General features: G+C 40.4%; 1 protein-coding gene across 1 annotated transcript in view; it reads left to right on the top strand.

The window, feature by feature from the left end:
• The window catches only part of ELAC2 (elaC ribonuclease Z 2), a 32,997-nt gene that overhangs the window by 9,120 nt on the left and 6,535 nt on the right, over positions 1-17,342 (top strand). The window contains exons 6-18 of the mRNA XM_081949764.1: positions 42-110; positions 1,804-1,929; positions 2,610-2,668; positions 3,591-3,649; positions 3,734-3,806; positions 4,315-4,427; positions 7,285-7,383; positions 8,272-8,413; positions 8,523-8,608; positions 9,845-9,963; positions 11,435-11,531; positions 12,110-12,248; positions 14,973-15,011. Of these exons, the coding sequence (XP_081805890.1) occupies positions 42-110; positions 1,804-1,929; positions 2,610-2,668; positions 3,591-3,649; positions 3,734-3,806; positions 4,315-4,427; positions 7,285-7,383; positions 8,272-8,413; positions 8,523-8,608; positions 9,845-9,963; positions 11,435-11,531; positions 12,110-12,248; positions 14,973-15,011 (1,220 nt within the window). The remainder of the gene's footprint in view (positions 1-41; positions 111-1,803; positions 1,930-2,609; positions 2,669-3,590; positions 3,650-3,733; positions 3,807-4,314; positions 4,428-7,284; positions 7,384-8,271; positions 8,414-8,522; positions 8,609-9,844; positions 9,964-11,434; positions 11,532-12,109; positions 12,249-14,972; positions 15,012-17,342) is intronic.

The following is a 17,342-nucleotide window of genomic DNA, read 5'->3' as shown; positions in this document are numbered from 1 at the left end:
CAAATAATTTACCATTCATTTTCCATCTATGTTGTTACTAGTTGTGCAGTCTTTTTTGGCTCCAGAATATGAGGATGAAACAATGACAGTACAACAGGTCCCTCTGGTAGGTGAGTAAGGTATCCTAATTTTAAATAGGATGTGTGTAGAACACAGTAAATTCTGTGCTACAGAGATCTAAGCATCATAACAATTCTGTCATTTCTGATTCTGAAATATTGGGAAGTAGCAATAAGGAACTTGTGGTTGATTATGAGACAGAGAGCCTGCCCTAGTTGTAGAAAATTTTGCTGTACCGTAACTTTATTCCATTGTTTCATAACTTTCTTTTTCTGATGGTTGGTGGCTTTTATACGGGAGTACAATATACACTAAAATCAATATTGATTGATTGAACTTATGCGGCTGCTCATCTTACTTGCATGTGTCTCTGGGCAGCATACACAATTAAATCACAACACTTAACCATTAAAATCAACTTAAATACTTAATCATTATAGTTAAAAAAAAATCCACAATAACAAAAAGAGTGTAGTGCAGTCTAAACTTACACACAATGCAGCCATTTAAGGGGCTGCAGACTTCCATGGGATCCCCAAGCTTGATGGCACATCCAAGTTTTAAATGTCTTTCAGAAGGCCAGCAGGGATGGGGCAAATCTCACCTCAAGGAAATGCTATTCCAGGGGACGGGTACCATGGCAGAAAAAGCTGTCTTTCTGGGTCCTGCCAAATGAAGCTCCCAGGCCAATTGGTCCTGCAGCATTTCCCTTTTACCAGACCTGATGGGATGGGTCCCTCAAGTAATCTGGTCCCATGCCATGTAGGGCTTTAAAATCATAACCGGCACCTTGCATTGAACCTGGAAGCATCGTGGCAACCAGTGCTATTTTCAAGCAGAGGAGTAAAATATTTAGTTCCTGAAGCACACGTGATTCCTCCAACCACAGCATTTTGTGCCAGCTGAAGCTACTGGATGGTCTTCAAGAGTAGCCCCATGTAGTGTGTCAGCAGTAATCCATTTGGGAGGGGTCTAGGGTGTGAATAACTGAAGTTAGGTTCCCTTGGTTCAGGAATGGGGGCTACATGAGACTGTAAAGGCCCTACTGGCCACAACAGCTACCTGCTTTTTGGGCAGGAGTTGTGAGTCCAAAATAACTCCCATCTTGTGCACTAAGTCTGTTTGGGTTCAACCACATCCAGTACCAAAGATGGTAACACTCTGGATTCAGAAGGTCCCAGAATCTGAAGCCATCTAGTCTTTCCAGGGATCAGTTGAATATCAGGGTAAATACTTCATTAACCAAATTCAAAGTTTACAGATAGCATATTAGCTTTTCTTGAGTCCAGTACTATGTGTCAAATGGAGATGATCACACTGTGATCACTTCCAGTTTTTTATAATCACATATCGATGGGTGCTAGGTGGGATGAACAAAAACCCTGATATTTCAAATTATCGTTACATGAATGACAATAATAAAGGTTTGTTTATAATATTCTCCAGTAGCTACCAACATGCCCATTGAGAATTCTGTGTAAAACTGTTCTGAACAGACTATGAAAATTGAAGTTTTTTTTTAATTTCCTTATTTCATATATCATTCAAAACCATAAAAATGATTTGTATGTTTTTGGCTCATTTTTGGACAATGCTGTGTCAATAGAGGAAATTGTGGCCAAATCAGTGAAATACAGTTCTGTATTATATATGAATGTAGTCAGTGTCTGCAAAACAAAGAGATGTACATATTTTAACATTATTCTTGTCCCTTTTCTCTTTCCACCATTTATCTGAAACAAGCAAAAGCTGACTGTGAGCAAAGGATACATCCAGACTCTAAATCGCTAATAGACGAGGATGATCAAAAACGTATCTCAAGGCCAGAATCGCCCTCTCACATGAATAAACAGTCACCTGATAAAACAGGTGAGGAAGCCTCACTCTTTGTTAATGAAATTGGACCCACCAGGATGTTTTCATGGTTGGGGAGGGGGAAATTTTCCAGATAAGCAATTATAATTTAAATTGCTGCATGAAGTTTAAAAGTGTGTCCATCTATATTTCACAAAAGAAATTACCATAGAAACTGGATAAATTTAGGAATGTATGCCTTAACGATGTCTTAATATTTTTAAAATATTAAGTTTTTATGAATGTTTTGTCATATTAACTTAATATACGTAAGTTAATATTTATCTTGATTTTTTGGGGTCTATAATGCCCAAGCTGGTTTACACAAAATACTTAAATATTGTTGAGGGTGTCTCTACTTTTCTGGCATTTGGTATTGTTTTAGGATGACACTATTATTTTCCTCCCTCCCCTGCATTATTACACCCCCCCCCCCCCCACTTTTAAAAAATAGGATAGAAATTCAGGAACCTTAGATTTTCTCAGGGGTAAAATAAAATTATTAAGTGTGTGTGTGTGTACGTGTGCATACACACATACACACATGTATGTATAATTGATACATGTCTGCTCAAATGTGTAAGCTATGGCGTGATGTGTTGTTGCTTTTGGTAAAAAGCAGACATTTTGAATGTTATGTATATTTTGATTTTGAAACACAGGATGCATTTGTCTGTTGTGGTTTTTTTTTTAAGGCAGCAGGAGACAAATACTTGAAAGGGATCCATCTCTTGTTGTTGCGTATGTTTGTAAGGTAAGAGCTTTTCTCCACATTGAGGGTACCTCAATCACTATTGGGGATTCTGTCATGGTATTAAGGTTCAGTATCGTGCTGTAAAAATTCTGAGCTAGGGGAACACTTGATATGAAATAGATATGATCCAGGTGCTTTGCTTATTAAAAAAGCTGGGTGAAATAAATGCTAACATTCTAAGCATGCATTTTTACAATTTCACTACATCTGTGTTGCATGTGCTTGGATGTTTCTCATATAAATTATGGAAATAAATTGTCAGAGAGCTATTAGAAACGGTAGGAGTTAAAAGTGCATATTGCATGTTCTAGATTTGTAGACTTCTCCCTAACATTTGTATTTATAATTGCAGCTTTTGATGATCTTATACCTGTCTTCTTCATGAGATGATTTATTATTTTTATGTGCATTGCTTACACTTGATCTTAGCCAAAAGGGTGAGAAGCAATGCTTAGAGTGGTGCGATGGGCTAGAGGTAAAGATGCTCACCTCCCACTCGGAAGGTTGAGAGTTCGATCCTAAGCAACTGCAGATGTTTCTCTATCAGGGCACAGAGAGAAAATATCTGCTGCGAACTCCATGTAGGTTTCAGGAAGGGCATCTGGCCAGTGAACACTCAGCTCCACTCAGTCATAACCCACCCACCCCCATCCCAAAACAAAGGGATTAAAGGGTCATAAAAAGGGGGGAAAAGGTGTACATTGCTTAGTTCACCAAGTGTGTTCTGCATTCCTAATAAGATTTTTCATTTCTTTTTGTTTGGCAGCAACCAGATATGTCTTTCTGTCCTCTTTTAGTATTTCTAATGTTAGTGTTGGGTTGAAAATGAATGCATTTTATGATATAATGTCAACTTTACCATTTGAGATGACTGAACACACTGCTAGGAATACATGGTGAAATAATCAATATTTGTCTGTAGGTCCATCCAAAGAAAGGCACCTTCTTAGTTTTAAAAGCAAAGGAACTTGGCTTGCCTATGTAAGTATGGAATTCCAGTGAACAATTTATATGTGGAATGTCATCAATCTTCAGAGACTAGCTAACTTTTTTGTTTTGTTTTAGTGGCAATGCAGCAATTGCGCCCATAATAACAGCTGTGAAGAATGGGGAGAATATTGTGTTTGAAGGAAAAGAGGTAGAACTTTCTGAAGGGTCCTTTCTTTTGGGACTTTTTGCGTGTGAAATTAGCTGGGCATCCCTGTCTTATGATTGTAACCGTGGGTTGTTGTTTTATTAGTTTATTTTTTAGGGCAGAGAGATTACCACCTAACATTGTTTGGCCTTTGCTTCTATCAGTGGGAATATTTAAATGAATTGAGTCCATAAAACTATTGATTTGTGTAATGTGAAAAAGCATATGAAGTTCCTTACTTATTCAAAGGGAAACCTTTAAGTCCGACCTGTTCATCATTGTGGGTTGAGGTGAACAGCTTTCTGAGCTCAAATGTTCATAGAACTTGATGGAACAGTTTGACAAGCAACAACAACAACAAAACCCTTCCTGCCCTGTGATCCCTGCTTCTTGGTCATTATGGGAAATGTTTCCCAGGAATGTTCCCCTCCCTGTTGAAATGTGGATTGTGAGAGACTTTAATAGAATATGTGTATTGGTGGTGTGCATTGACCTGTGTATCTTATTACAGATCTTGGCTGAAGAACTTTGTACGCCACCAGAGCCAAGTATAGTGTTCATTGTATTAGAGTGCCCTCATGAAGGTTTTATAGATGCAGTCTGTGAAAACAGAACACTGCTAAGGTATGATTAAGCAAAGCTTAACCGTTTTCATATTTTGTATTAAGGAATCACTGGACAACAGCTTTCTTGCAATGTCTTTATTTGTCACCATGTCTTTTGGCTAAAGAGCAGAGACATCACCCTGCCAACAAAAGTGCGTATAGTCAAGGCTGTGGTTTTCCCAGTTGCAATGTATGGCTGTGAAAATTGGACCATAAGAAAGGCTGAGTGCCAAAGAATTGAGACCTTTGAACTATGATGCTGGAGAAGACTCCTGTGAGTCCCTTGGACTGCAAGGCAATCAAATTGGTCAGTCCTAGGGGAGATCAACCCTGATTTCCCTTTAGAAGGCCAGATGCTGAAGAGGAAACTCAAGTACTTTGGCCACCTAATGAGAAGGAAGTGGAGAAGAGTGGAATGCTGGGAACATTGTTCCCTCTAAGCTGCGCGCCTGCGCGGCCGCACAGATAACAAGGAAACGCCGCGCAGTGTTTTTTAATATCTTAAAATGTGAGTGAAAATATCCCCCCTCCCTCCCTTCTCTCTGTCTGCACCGAACTCTCTCTTCCATGATTGGTGAAATCAAGGAAGATTCTGCCCGGTGACCGATGACGTTGCAGAATGGAGAATTCCCATTGGTCCTGTGGGGCTTCATTGGTTCCTGGGAAAACGTGATTCGCTGGTTGTAGCCTGCTTTTCTCTGCATATCCGGGGTTTCTAAGGCATTGCATCGTCTGAAGCCCCATTCTGGACTGGGCAATCTTTCTGCGATCCCTTCGCTTTGGGGAGAGAGGGAACCAGCGTGGAATTGGGCTGTCTGAGCCAAAGGGGTCCACGGGATCTTGAGACTGGACTTTTGAGCAGTACCATTCCACTCTTTCTTTTCCCTTTCTGTCCTTCTATCTTCCTTTGCTTTTCATTTTTTCTTTCATTTCTCCTTTCCTTTCCTTTTTCCTTTCCTTTTTCCTTTCCTTCTTTTCCATTTTCTTCCTTTCTCCTTTCCTTTCTCCTTTACTTTCTCCTTTCCTTTCTCCTTTCCTTTCTCCTTTCCTTTCTCCTTTCCTTTCTCTTTTCCTTTCCTTTCTCTTTTCCTTTCCTTTCTCTTTTCCTTTCCTTTTTCCTTTCCTTCTTTGCCATTTCCTTTCCTTTTTCCTTTCTCTTTTACTTTCCTTTCTTCTTTCCCATTTCCTTTCCTTTTTCCTTTCCTTTTCCTTCTTTGCCATTTCCTTTCCTTTCTCCTTTCCTTTCTCTTTCCCTTTTGTTTCTCTTTTCCCTTCTTTTTTCTTTTCCCTTCCCTTTCCCTCCCTTCTTCATCCTTTCCTTTCTACTTTCCCATTTCCTTTCCTTTTTCCTTTTCTTCTTTTCCATTTCCTTTCCTTTGTCTTTTCCATTCCTTTCCCTTTCCTTATTTCCTTTTCCCTTTTTTCCCCCTTCCCTTTCCCTCCCTTCTTCATCCTTTCCTTTCTTCTTTCCCATTTCCTTTCCTTTCTCTTTTCCTTTCCTTTTTCCTTTCCTTCTTTTCCATTTCCTTTTCTTCTTTCCCATTTCCTTTCCTTTCCCTCCCCCTCCCTTCCCTTCCCTTCCTTCCTTCCTGGGAATCTGAGGGAGAGGGAGGGGACCCTTTTCCTACTTGCCCCCCTCCCCAACATCTGCTCTGATGGCAATTATGGCTAAAAAAAAATCAGGTGCTCAGGGATGAAAATGTGCTGCTCAAACACTATATTTTTCCGCACACACTGAAAAAAAATTACAGGGAACATTGGCTGGGAAAGATTGAGGGCAAAATAAGAAGGGGACGACAGAGAATGAGGTGGCTGGATGGAGTCACCTAAGCAGAAGGCTTGAGCTTAAATGGACTCCAGAGGATGGTAGAAGACAGGAAAGCCTGGAGGAACTCTGTCCATGGGGTCGCGATAGGTCAGACATGACTTCGAAACTAACAACGACAACAACAACAGCATGTATTTTGGAAATATGAGTCTGTTTTTATACTTGTCAATCCATGTCAACAGTCCGTTTACACTAGATCAATAAGATGTGGCAAAGTATTAGTAAATGAGAAAATTATATGTACTGCATATAGAATTGATTCCTTCAATGGGCATACAAATACAGATAGTCCTCGACTTACAAGTATTCATTTAATGACCATTTGATGTTACAATATCAGTGAAAAAAGTAACTTATGGCCATTTTTCGCACTTAAGACTGGTCCAGCATCCCCATTGTCACCCAATAAAAATTCGAATGCTAGCTAACTGGTTCATATTTATGATTGTTGCAGTGTCCCGGGGTCATATGGTCACCTTTTGTGACCTGAGAAGCAAAGTCAATGGGAAAGTCAGATTCACTTAACCACTGGATTACTAACTTCACAACGGTTAAATGATTCCCTTAACAACTGTGGCAAGAAAGGTCATAAAATGGGGCAAAACTCACTTAAGAACTGTCTCAGCAACAGAAATTTGAGGCTCAATTGTGGTTGTAGGTTAAAGAAGTACCGGTCGTTTGAAACATTTAAAAATAGTGAGATATACTTCTGGTACAAATATGAGCTTGTATTTTTTCAGCCAAAAAACTATCTACGTTTGATAGTTTTATTTATAATATTCCGTAATTTAAGGCCAGAATTGAATTTTTGATCTCTAGGTCCAATGTAGAACTCTCCTCTATCAAAGTTAGGTTGGCATGTTGAGATATAAGGCTGCATCTTTTGCTAAATTCTGGACACCGGTGGAATTTATGTGCCCAGGCCTTAATGCTTGGATCCTATAGATACTAGGATACTAACTATCCTGACACGTGGTTACAGTATATTTTAGAAGCATAATCTGCCATCTTGAGAATTTCTGCTTTTATATCAAATCTTTTGTTGCAGGTATCAGCAAGAGAATCCAGAAAATTCCGTGGCTTTAATTGTTCATATCACTCCAGATTCTGTTCTGAAGGATAGTCGGTATAAGCAGTGGTTAGAAAGGTTTGTGTCTAGCGTGAATTGATTTTCTGTTGCTTTACTTTGACATAATGCCAGTATTTAACTCACCAACTCACAATTGTTTACCATTAGAATGATAATTAGCATTGTTTAATACTTGGCACTTAAACAATTTTTGAAGTGCTTCCCACACATTTGCAACAATACTTAACCTATAACGTAGAACAATATTACAAATATAAACAGAGTTCAGAAAAAGTTAAGTCTGTATCTAAAAGAAGAGAACCTCAGTCTGTAAAATAGGGAGCTTCTGACTTATTCACTGTCATGGCAATATATCAGCATCTGGGTTTATTTGTTTTAATGTATTTCACATTCAAACACATTACAGATTAATATAAATCTGTGATTGGAAATCCAGTGAATTAAGCATGATAAAAGTTTCTGGGTGTTTCTCAGACGAGAACCATTTTATGCTTTTTCTCAATTACTCTTTTATACTGATACTGTTCTATCACTGTGGTGGACACTATTTTTAAAACCTTATATGGGAGATTGACGTACAAGGTGAGGAAGCCCCGTCTTCATGTTATGAGTGATAGGCACATTGCATTTGTTTACATAGATCCAGGTGAAAAATACAGGTGAGAGATCCAGCAGGGGACTACAGGCAATATAACTACTTGACCATTAGTAGGGCGATAGACATTGCAGCCAGATTGCCCTCATAATATACCTGACCTCTGATTGTACTAAACCTATCATGAGAAGCACCTAGAAAAACAGACAGGATGTCAAGGCATTAGGCTGTAAATAGCTTCTATTTTGCTTGGATAGACAATGATGGTGAAACTCAATATAAAGTAAAATTTCCTTACCCTATTTAGAATATCAAGTTTTAAAATACGCCTGATTTTTCTTACCCTCTAGCTTTGGTGAAAGTACTCAACACTTGATACTCAACGAAAATTGCAAGTCAATACATCATCTTCACAGCTACAGAATTCAAAGTCAGCTCAATTACATACATCCAAAGATCTTTCCATTGCTTAAAAACCACCACCCAAGCAAGGTAAGAGGATAAGAATAGTAAATGTTGGTTATGGAACTACTAGCAGGGAACATGCTCTGTTTCAGCCGGTTTGGTAGCATGCTTTTATGTTTTTCTGTCTACCCATCAGGAAGAAGAGGCTGAGTTCAGTGTGCCTGTGACTCAAGGGGAATGCCTCCTCAAATACCAGCTGAGACCCAAAAGAGAATGGCAGAAGTTGGTAGCCATTTCAGTTTGCCTTCATAGTATGAATTCAGTCTTAGCCAAAGACTTCACCTCTTTGACAGCGAGCATAGAATTTCTGCAGTTTTAAAAAAATCTTTCTACTCTTTTCCTCACCAACTGGACATTATTTTAATATTAAGAAAATAAAAGTATCTTTTTGGCAAAACATCAATATATTTTGATCTCATAAACCTTGGAGAATATGCCAGAGTGGTACTTGTTTTAAATTGTGCTTACTAAATAAAATAAAATGCATAAGGATACATAAAACATTTTGAAGCAAAATATTTGAACGTCAGATGCCCTCTTCTGAATCAGAAGTGCCCCGTTTTGAAAATAAGCAGCTGGTTGTAGAAGGAATTGTTCGGAATAATTTCCAGAATGCTCAAAGCAATCCATACAGGATGTTGTATTTCATGTCTAATATGATATACAGGTTTAATAAATCACTATTATTAGTTGAAATACAGTACGCAAGAAAATAAGCTCAGAAATTTATCACTTAAAAAGCAATCCCAGAAAATCTGAGATTGCTTAAAAGTGTCTTTTTTACTTGTCAAGCGTAAAGAAAAATTAGATATTAATAATCATGTTGTAATGTTGATTTTAAGCTTGATATTATAAAAGATAAGAAGAGAAGAGAAAAGCCACACTAAGTTTAGATAGGAGTCACGAAGCCCCTTCTCATAGTTGAACTTGTTAACTTAGTTGCTGAGTTGCTTTTTAGTGGGAGTGGGGAATAGTTGTTTTTGAGTCTAGAAAGCTACATAGAACTTGGAAGTATCAGCAAGTGAGCAACAATTTAAAAACAACTCCATTTCAACTAGTTGTTCCCTTTTATAGCATCTTAAATTCAATTTATAAATTAGGGGCAATAAATTTTTTTTAATAGATCTGTGGCCTTTGTTTAGAGATCAAATTGTTTGAATTGGGTGGCCATATAAGCACAACAGACAGACAAATAAGAAAATAGATAGGTCGGCTGGCCTGCTGGCCAGTTGACCTCAGGAATGTTTGGTCAGTGATGTTCTAGGAAGTGGGAGAGCAAAAATGTATGCATTTTCTGGCAGTCCGTAGAATCGCCACTCTTGAGTAAATGTTTCCCAAAGTTCGTAGGTTTTTCTTTGTGATAAAAGTATCAGAATGGTTAAGAATAATAAAATAACACTTGCTCTTAGGAAATAAAATGCTTATTAATCGCTGCTCATTGTCTCTTGTGTTTTTTAGGGATGCGCTTTTTAATTATAATCCTGCTGAATATGTAGCCGAAGCCTTGCAACTCCCTGATTTCCAGGATTCGGTGCAGACATGCCACGAGAGCTTGTCAGCGAAACCAGCATCATCAGGTCAGTAAGCTATTTGCAGGATTTATCAACATATCTAGTCAAACAGCTGACTCTGGAAAAGCATACATTTGCTATTTCTTACACAGTTTGAGAAATTCATTTAATAGATGTAAACCTGTATAAACAAGACAGTTTGATTAATTTCTAAAAACAGGTTATCGACTTTGAAGGCACCCACTTCTCGAATCATTTGTAAATATTGATATCCTTTGAGTTACTTGTGAAGCATCTGTCTTCTGAAATAGAGTATTATGTTCTGTCCATGCGAAAGTTATGTGTTTTTTTTGTTAAAGCCGCCTAATTTTTACGGTATTTCTGAAGGACTGTTGTTCAGAAACATCCAACAGTGAAGGATGCAATCGCTATGTTAGATCATTTTTGAGGCAATTTTTGCCTGTATTATGCCCATCTTTCCATGCAGGTAACATGTATCTTCAAGCTGAGGGGGAAAAGATTTTTAGAACATTATAAAAAAGTAATTTCTTATAAATTTAGGGCTGCTTATTTGTAAGCTGGCCTTAGCGAATGTGGTCAAATGCTTATAGTAGAATACAGAATTCAGAATAACAGCTGGGAAGGGACCTTGGAGGACTTCTACCAGGTATAGTCAGGAGACCCTATACCATTCCGGAAAAATGGCTGTCCAATCTCTTCTTAAAACTCCTCAGTTCTGGAGGCAAGCCATTCCACTGGTTAATTGTTCCCATTGTCAGGAAATTTCTCTTTAGTTTTTATGTTCATATTATGGGATTCCTATTCTGCACAACTATTTCATTTTTCAGAAACAGTCTATATCTTTGGTTTGCATCATCATCATCATCATTGCCTTTATTGTCATTGTACATCATGGATACAATGAAATTGGTTTAGCCCCCTACTGGTGCAATCCATAACAGAAAATACAAGGCAATACAATTCCCTATTTATACAAATAATTGGGGAAAGAAAAAAAACTAATCATATGTTTCCATATGTACATGGCGTGATTGTGATTGTGTTTAGGAGTCTGACAGCCGATGGTTAAAAGCTGTTTTTAAACTTGCTTGTCCAGCTGGCTATACTTCTGTGTCTTCTGCCCAATGGTAAAAGTGAAAAGAGACTCTGGCCAGGGTGTGAATCATCCCTAAGTATCTTCCTTACTCTGCTGAAACAGTGAGATTTGGCAATGTCATCCAGTGGTGTTAGAAGACAACCAATGGTTTCTTGTGCCGAATTGATCACTCTCTATAGTGCCTTCCTGTCCGCAGTTGTTAAACCAGAATACCATACTGTTTTACAGTATGTGAGGACACTTTCTATCGCGGACTGATAGAAAGAAGTCATCAGTCGTTGTTCCACCTGATTTTTCCGCAGGTCTCTAAGGAATTGTACTCTCTGTTGGGCCTTACTAATGACCAGGGAAGTGTTGTTTTTCCAGGTGAGAACTATACCTACATTGCATGCACTTATCTGCCTTTTTCTTATTTTCTAGAAACCCAAGCTTCCTATCCAGAAGTTGTGTTCTTAGGAACTGGCTCTGCAGTACCAATGAAAATACGGAATGTTAGCTCTACCCTGGTAAATATTAGGTAGGTTACAGTTGTGAAGAAAGTGGTAGGCAGTTTCTCACAAGAAGATATGAGTGGATAAAATACCTGACCTGTAACTTCTCCAGCAGGAAACATTTGCCTCCATTATTGATTCTGACTTCACTCACATTCAACTGGAAATTGATATAGGAAAGAATACTTCGTCATATTTCTGTCTTGATCTCACTAGTAGATGTTAATCTACTCGTCTTATTTATTTAATTCTTGATTTCTGTATCAAGTTGAAATGCTTGTTATTTTAATCATGTATTTGAGAGCTACAATTAAAGCAAATAAGCAAAGGTCATAGAAGTAGAAGCTTTCATTTTAAAATCGAGGGTGAATCCCTTGTCCTAGGTCTAGGATATGGTTCTACGGTACAAATGCAAACTAGGATTTTTAAATAGACATTTGCATTAACCACATGTAGATGGTGAGAATTCATGCAGCAGAACCACTATCATAAACTCTGTTACATGAAATATTGTGCGGGAAGATGTAGCATATCAGGATCATGACTTCTGTAAATACAGTTTTTAAATCTGTTGATAATCATGTATACGTTCTTTTTTTGCTAGTCCTACTCAATCTGTGCTTCTGGATTGTGGGGAAGGAACCTTTGGCCAACTTTGCCGGCACTATGGAGATGAAATTGACAAAATATTACGCAACATTACAGCAGTATTCGTTTCACATATACATGCTGATCATCATACAGTGAGTGGTGTATATTAATTACGCTGTGATTTTTTTCTTCTCTTGTTACCGGTAGTCCTCCCTTAATGATTGTAATTGGCACCAGCAATTCCACTGCTAAGTGACATGCTTATAAAGCACAATATCATGTGACTGAGCTGACTTACAGTGCCAGTTGCAGCAGCCTGGTTCGCACTGTTAGGGCAAAGCCCAGTGGTTGCAGTGTCCTGCCGTCACATGACCTGTCAGCTTGTTGGAATGGATCTTGTTTGTTGAAAACTGGTGAAGACTGCTGGATGCTGCAGCATTATACCGTATTTTTCACCCTATAAGACGCACTTTTTTACTCCAAAAAAGAGGGTGAAAATCTGGGTGTGTCTTATAGGCTGAATGTAGCCACCTGGGCAGTGGTGGGTTTCTGCTGGTTGGTCAATGAACCCGGAAGCCCCGCCCCTGTCACTCACTCGCAAGTCCTTGGCGTTTTTTTGCATCGGGGCTTGCTGCAAGAGAGAGGGAGCAAAGACCTTTTCCGGATTGGTGGTGGTGGAGGTGCGGGCCCGTATTCACTAAAGCAAGTCCGGGGAAGTCCTTTGCGCCAGCTGAAAAAGGTCTTCACTCTCTCCCCCCCCCCCCTTGTAGCATGCCCCGATGCAAAAAATGGCGAGATCTCTTCTCAGAAATGTCTTCTCGGGCTGGCCGGATCTCCGTCCAGATCTTGCGGCTTTTTCAGGGTTTTCTTTTTAAAAAACACCTGTCCGAACTATCTTGAAAACCTGCGATGTTGCTTTGGGAGGGGGCAGGCGGCAGCATTTGCCCCTGCCGCCCTCCCTGGGCACCTGCAGCCTTGGAGCCTGCAGCTTTAAAACAAGCCGTTGCACAGCTGCCCGTCTTTCCCCTCCGAAAGCAACCTCGCAGGTTTTCAAGATCGTCTGCAGAGGCGTTTGGCGCGAACTCCTCTCCTGTTCCTTCTTCTGGGGGGGGGGGCTGCCTTGCTTGTGTGTCTGTCTGTCTCTCCCTCTCCCTCCCTCTCTCTCTCTCTGTGTTTCTCTCTCCTCCCTTCCTCTCTGTCTGTCACTCTGTGTGTATATGTGTGTGTGTGTGTGTGTGTGTCTGTCTGTCACTCAATCACTCACTCTGTGTGTGTGTCTCTGTGTGTGTGTGTGTGTGTGTGTGTGTTTGTGTGTGTGTCTGTCTGTCCCTCTCTCCGTCCCAACTGGAGAACAACCTTTTCTGTCCCCTTACCAGCCCATCCGGGAAGATGAGGAATGCAAGGGGGATCCCTCCCCCCCCTGCGGTTGGGCCCCGAACTAGCGGAGCCTCGTCCTTCTTTTTAAGCAGGCGATCTTTAAGCAGGCGATCTTTAAGCAGGCGATCTTTAAGCAGGCGATCTTCGGCTGCTGCACAAGCCGCGCTGCCTTCTTCTCTCTGATAGCTGCCTGCTTAAAAAGAAGGACGAGGCTCCGCTGGTTCGGAGCCCATCCGCGGGGGGGGAGGGATCCCCCTCGCGTTCCTCATCTTCCCGGATGGGCTGGTAAGGGGACAGAAAAGGTTGTTCTCCAGTTGGGACAGAGAGAGGAGCAGAGACACAGAGAGACACACACACACACACACAGAGTGAGTGAGTGATTGAGTGAGTGACAGACAGACAGACAGACACACACACACATATACACACAGAGTGACAGACAGAGAGGAAGGGAGGAGAGAGAAACACAGAGAGAGAGAGAGAGGGAGGGAGGGAGGGAGAGTGAGAGACAGACAGACACACACATACAGAGTGACAGATGGAGGAGGGAGGAGAGAGAGAGACAGAGATAAAGAGACAGACAGGCAGACACACAGAAAGAATGACAGAGAGAGACAGAGGGGGGGGAGGGAGAGAGAGACAAAGAGCTACACACAGAGACAGACAGACAGACAGAAACACAGAGAAACAGAAAGAGAGAGAAAGAGAAAGAAAGGCAGAAAAAATGAAAAAAGAAAAGAAAAAAAAAGAAAGTGGGAGAGAGAGATGAAAGAAACAAACAAAGAAAGAAAACTTATGACCACAATTGAGCCCAAAATTGAGTGGCAATTGAGCCCAAAAATCTTTTTTTTCTAGATTTTCCTCCTTTAAAATTGGGTGCGTCTTATATTCTGGAGCGTCTTATAGGGCGAAAAATACGGGTAACTGAGCTGCCCTGAGGTGACATAGGTGGCAAACAAATGTAATAATAAATAACTAAATTGCAGTCTAGTTGCCAAGTGCTAAGATTGCAGTCATGTGATTGAGAATGCTGCGATGGTCATAAGTACCCCTCATTCAATTTCATCATAACTTTGAATGGTTATTGAATGAGTGATTTTTTTTTGAGGACTAACTGTATATTGAATATAATGAGTGGTTCTGGATTTCATTGTTGCTTCTAAGTTTTCCTATCGAACTGTAGAAAATCCGTTTATGTCGCTAATTTTCTCATTTACAAACAACTTTGTAATGACGTTAATGTTGATTAATTAAACAGCAATTTGTTAGCATCAGTATAAACAGTATTTCAACGGTATAAACTGTATTTCAAAACTTATTGATAATGCTTTTTTCTAGCCTTAAGTAAAACTATGTTGTCTTCTATGTATTAAAAGGACATCTCTATATAAAATTTTTGCCTTTCTACAATCAACTTGCTTTAAGAAATAATATTTAAAGATGAGTATATAAGACATAATTTTTGATTAAATCATATTTGCCAACTTACTTTCTTCTAGGGCTTGTTAAATATCTTGCTGCAGAGACATCGTGCACTTGTAAGTATTTGTTAATTAATTTATAGAATTTATAAAGCTTCTAATCTCACAGCAATGACTCTCGACATACAATTGTAATATAACCTGCCAATTATGGTCACATGTCACAATGGCCATTAAGTAAAGTGTCTGACTTAATGACCCCTCCATCCCTGCTCTCCCCAATGCAATTATCAAATGGTTGTTAAGTGGAGCACCTTGGAGGCCTGGTTCAGTCCCACCTGCCCCAGCCCTCCCAAGGTCTTCCCCACCCCTGAGATACCCCATCCTCTGCTTCCTGCCCCTTGGGTCCCCATAGACCTTTCCCCACTCAGATCCCTCCAAGCCTTAGGGCTGATTCTCACCCCATCAGGCCAATCCTCCTCCTCCTCATTACTTTTTGAAGAACTCTAAGGCCTTCCAGAGCACTGGAATGGATTGGAATTGGTTGCCTCATCGTGCGGCCATGTGGCGTGGTTTCAGAAATGGCGGTGATATTTAATAGCTAACAGAATGCAGTTTGGCTTCTGGAATTGTACCATGTGGCCGAGGGTAAAAGTGTCCATTTCTGCTTTGCTAATGTGGTGTGTCCAGCATGTTGGAAACCTCCAAGGCCTGAAGTATCTGAAAGATACGTAGACTGTTAAAAAGCAGGATAGGTCGCTTTGTCCCTCAGATTCATGGCATGATTCTGAAAGCAGCCACCATGTTTCCAGTGGCTGAATTGGATTCTGATATCGTTGCTGCTTCAGGCCATGTGGCCATGGCACAAACCACTCTTTTGCTGCCTTAACCAGAGAGTGGTTTGTCTCATGACTGATTTACCCCTGGGCTCCATGGTGGAGACCCAGAAGTGGCCATCATTTTGCCCCGCTTATTTATGCCATGAGACAAATCACTCCATTTTACTTCCAAATGAAGTTTCACCATGCTGCAAATGGACCAATATGTCGTTGGGCTGCGTGGTATGGTTTTGGAATCGCGCCTTAGGCTGAGGGGCAAGAGATCCATTATAAGTCGAAGACTACCTATACAAAGATTAAAACCATCATGACAAACATGATGCCCAGGTTAAACAATAATTCTCAAAACAAAAACCATATCACCAGTAGAGGTCACCCAACTACCTGGCTTAAATGCCTGAAGGAATAGGCCGATCTTCAGAGCCTTTATGAAGGCTAACAGTACTGGAGCTAACTTGATCGCTGAGGGAACTCTTCACAGGGCAGGCAGAGTCACAGAGAAGCACAACTCCTGGTCCAACAATATGGCACTGTTTGATGGAGGGACCTTAGTAAAGCCTTTATTGTCATTGTACAAAATAACGTATTTTTGGGAATATACGACGCATCCTTTTCCTTTAAAAAAGAGGCTGAAAATCTGGGTGCATCTTATACACTGAATACAGCATTTTTTTGCCTCCCGGAATCCCGCCCCTCCTGCATAGCCTTTAGGAGGCTTATAGAGAGCTCCTGGGTGCTGGGGAGGGCAGAAATGAGTGAAAAACGGGCCATTTTTTGCTCAATTGTGCCCCCGCACCTCTCAGGAGCACTCTACAAGCCTCCTAAAGGCTATTCATGCCCTTGTTTTTGGAAAAAAATGGGCCCATTTTCAGGAAAAAAGGCCGTTTTTGGGAGGTCTGCAGAGTGCAAAAACTTTTTTTTTAAAAAAAAAATTGCCTCTTCAAAATCTTGGTGCATCTTATACTCCGGTACGTCTTATACTCTAAAAAATACAGTAAATAGAACAAGATTGGCTAACCTGAGGCATGGTCTTCCTATTGCACCTGGTGGGATGAGCAGAAACAGTGAGGGATAAAGAAACAATGAAGGACAAGCTGTCCTGCAAATAATCTGGTCCTATGCCATGTAGTGCTTTATAGGTGGCAACCAGTGCCTCGAACCGAATCTGGGAACCAATGCAGCTCACCGAGCAGTCATAATATATGACTGCATGCTGTGGTGTTATGGACAGTTACAGCTTCTGAATGCTCTTCAAGGGCGGGCCCATTTAGAGTGCTTTACAGTAATCCAAAGAGGAGGTTGCTAAATTATAAGCAAGGCCTCTGGTTCATGAAGGGGGTCATTAGAACACAAATTGAACCTGTGCAAAGGTTCCCCTAGTCACAGCTGCTACTTGCTCTTTGAGCAGGGTCAAATGCTACATGGCCCCAGGTCAAAATATGACATTCTTGCCAGGGCTGAAGATGTTATTTGAGCCAAGCCTGTTCTACGCAGTCCAGGCTGACATTTCCCGGGCATTGAGAAAGAATCTCCTTCATTAAGAATACCGAAGTATCAGAAGAATAAACAGGGATTAATTCTTGCCTTGTTTTGTATTGTGACCTCATGG

This window comes from Natrix helvetica, assembly GCF_964273705.1.
Source record: "Natrix helvetica genome assembly, chromosome: 1".
In the NCBI taxonomy this organism is placed as follows: domain Eukaryota; kingdom Metazoa; phylum Chordata; class Lepidosauria; order Squamata; family Natricidae; genus Natrix; species Natrix helvetica.
The sequence above is the reverse complement of the archived record's forward strand: the minus strand, read 5'-3'. Positions and strand labels throughout refer to the sequence as shown.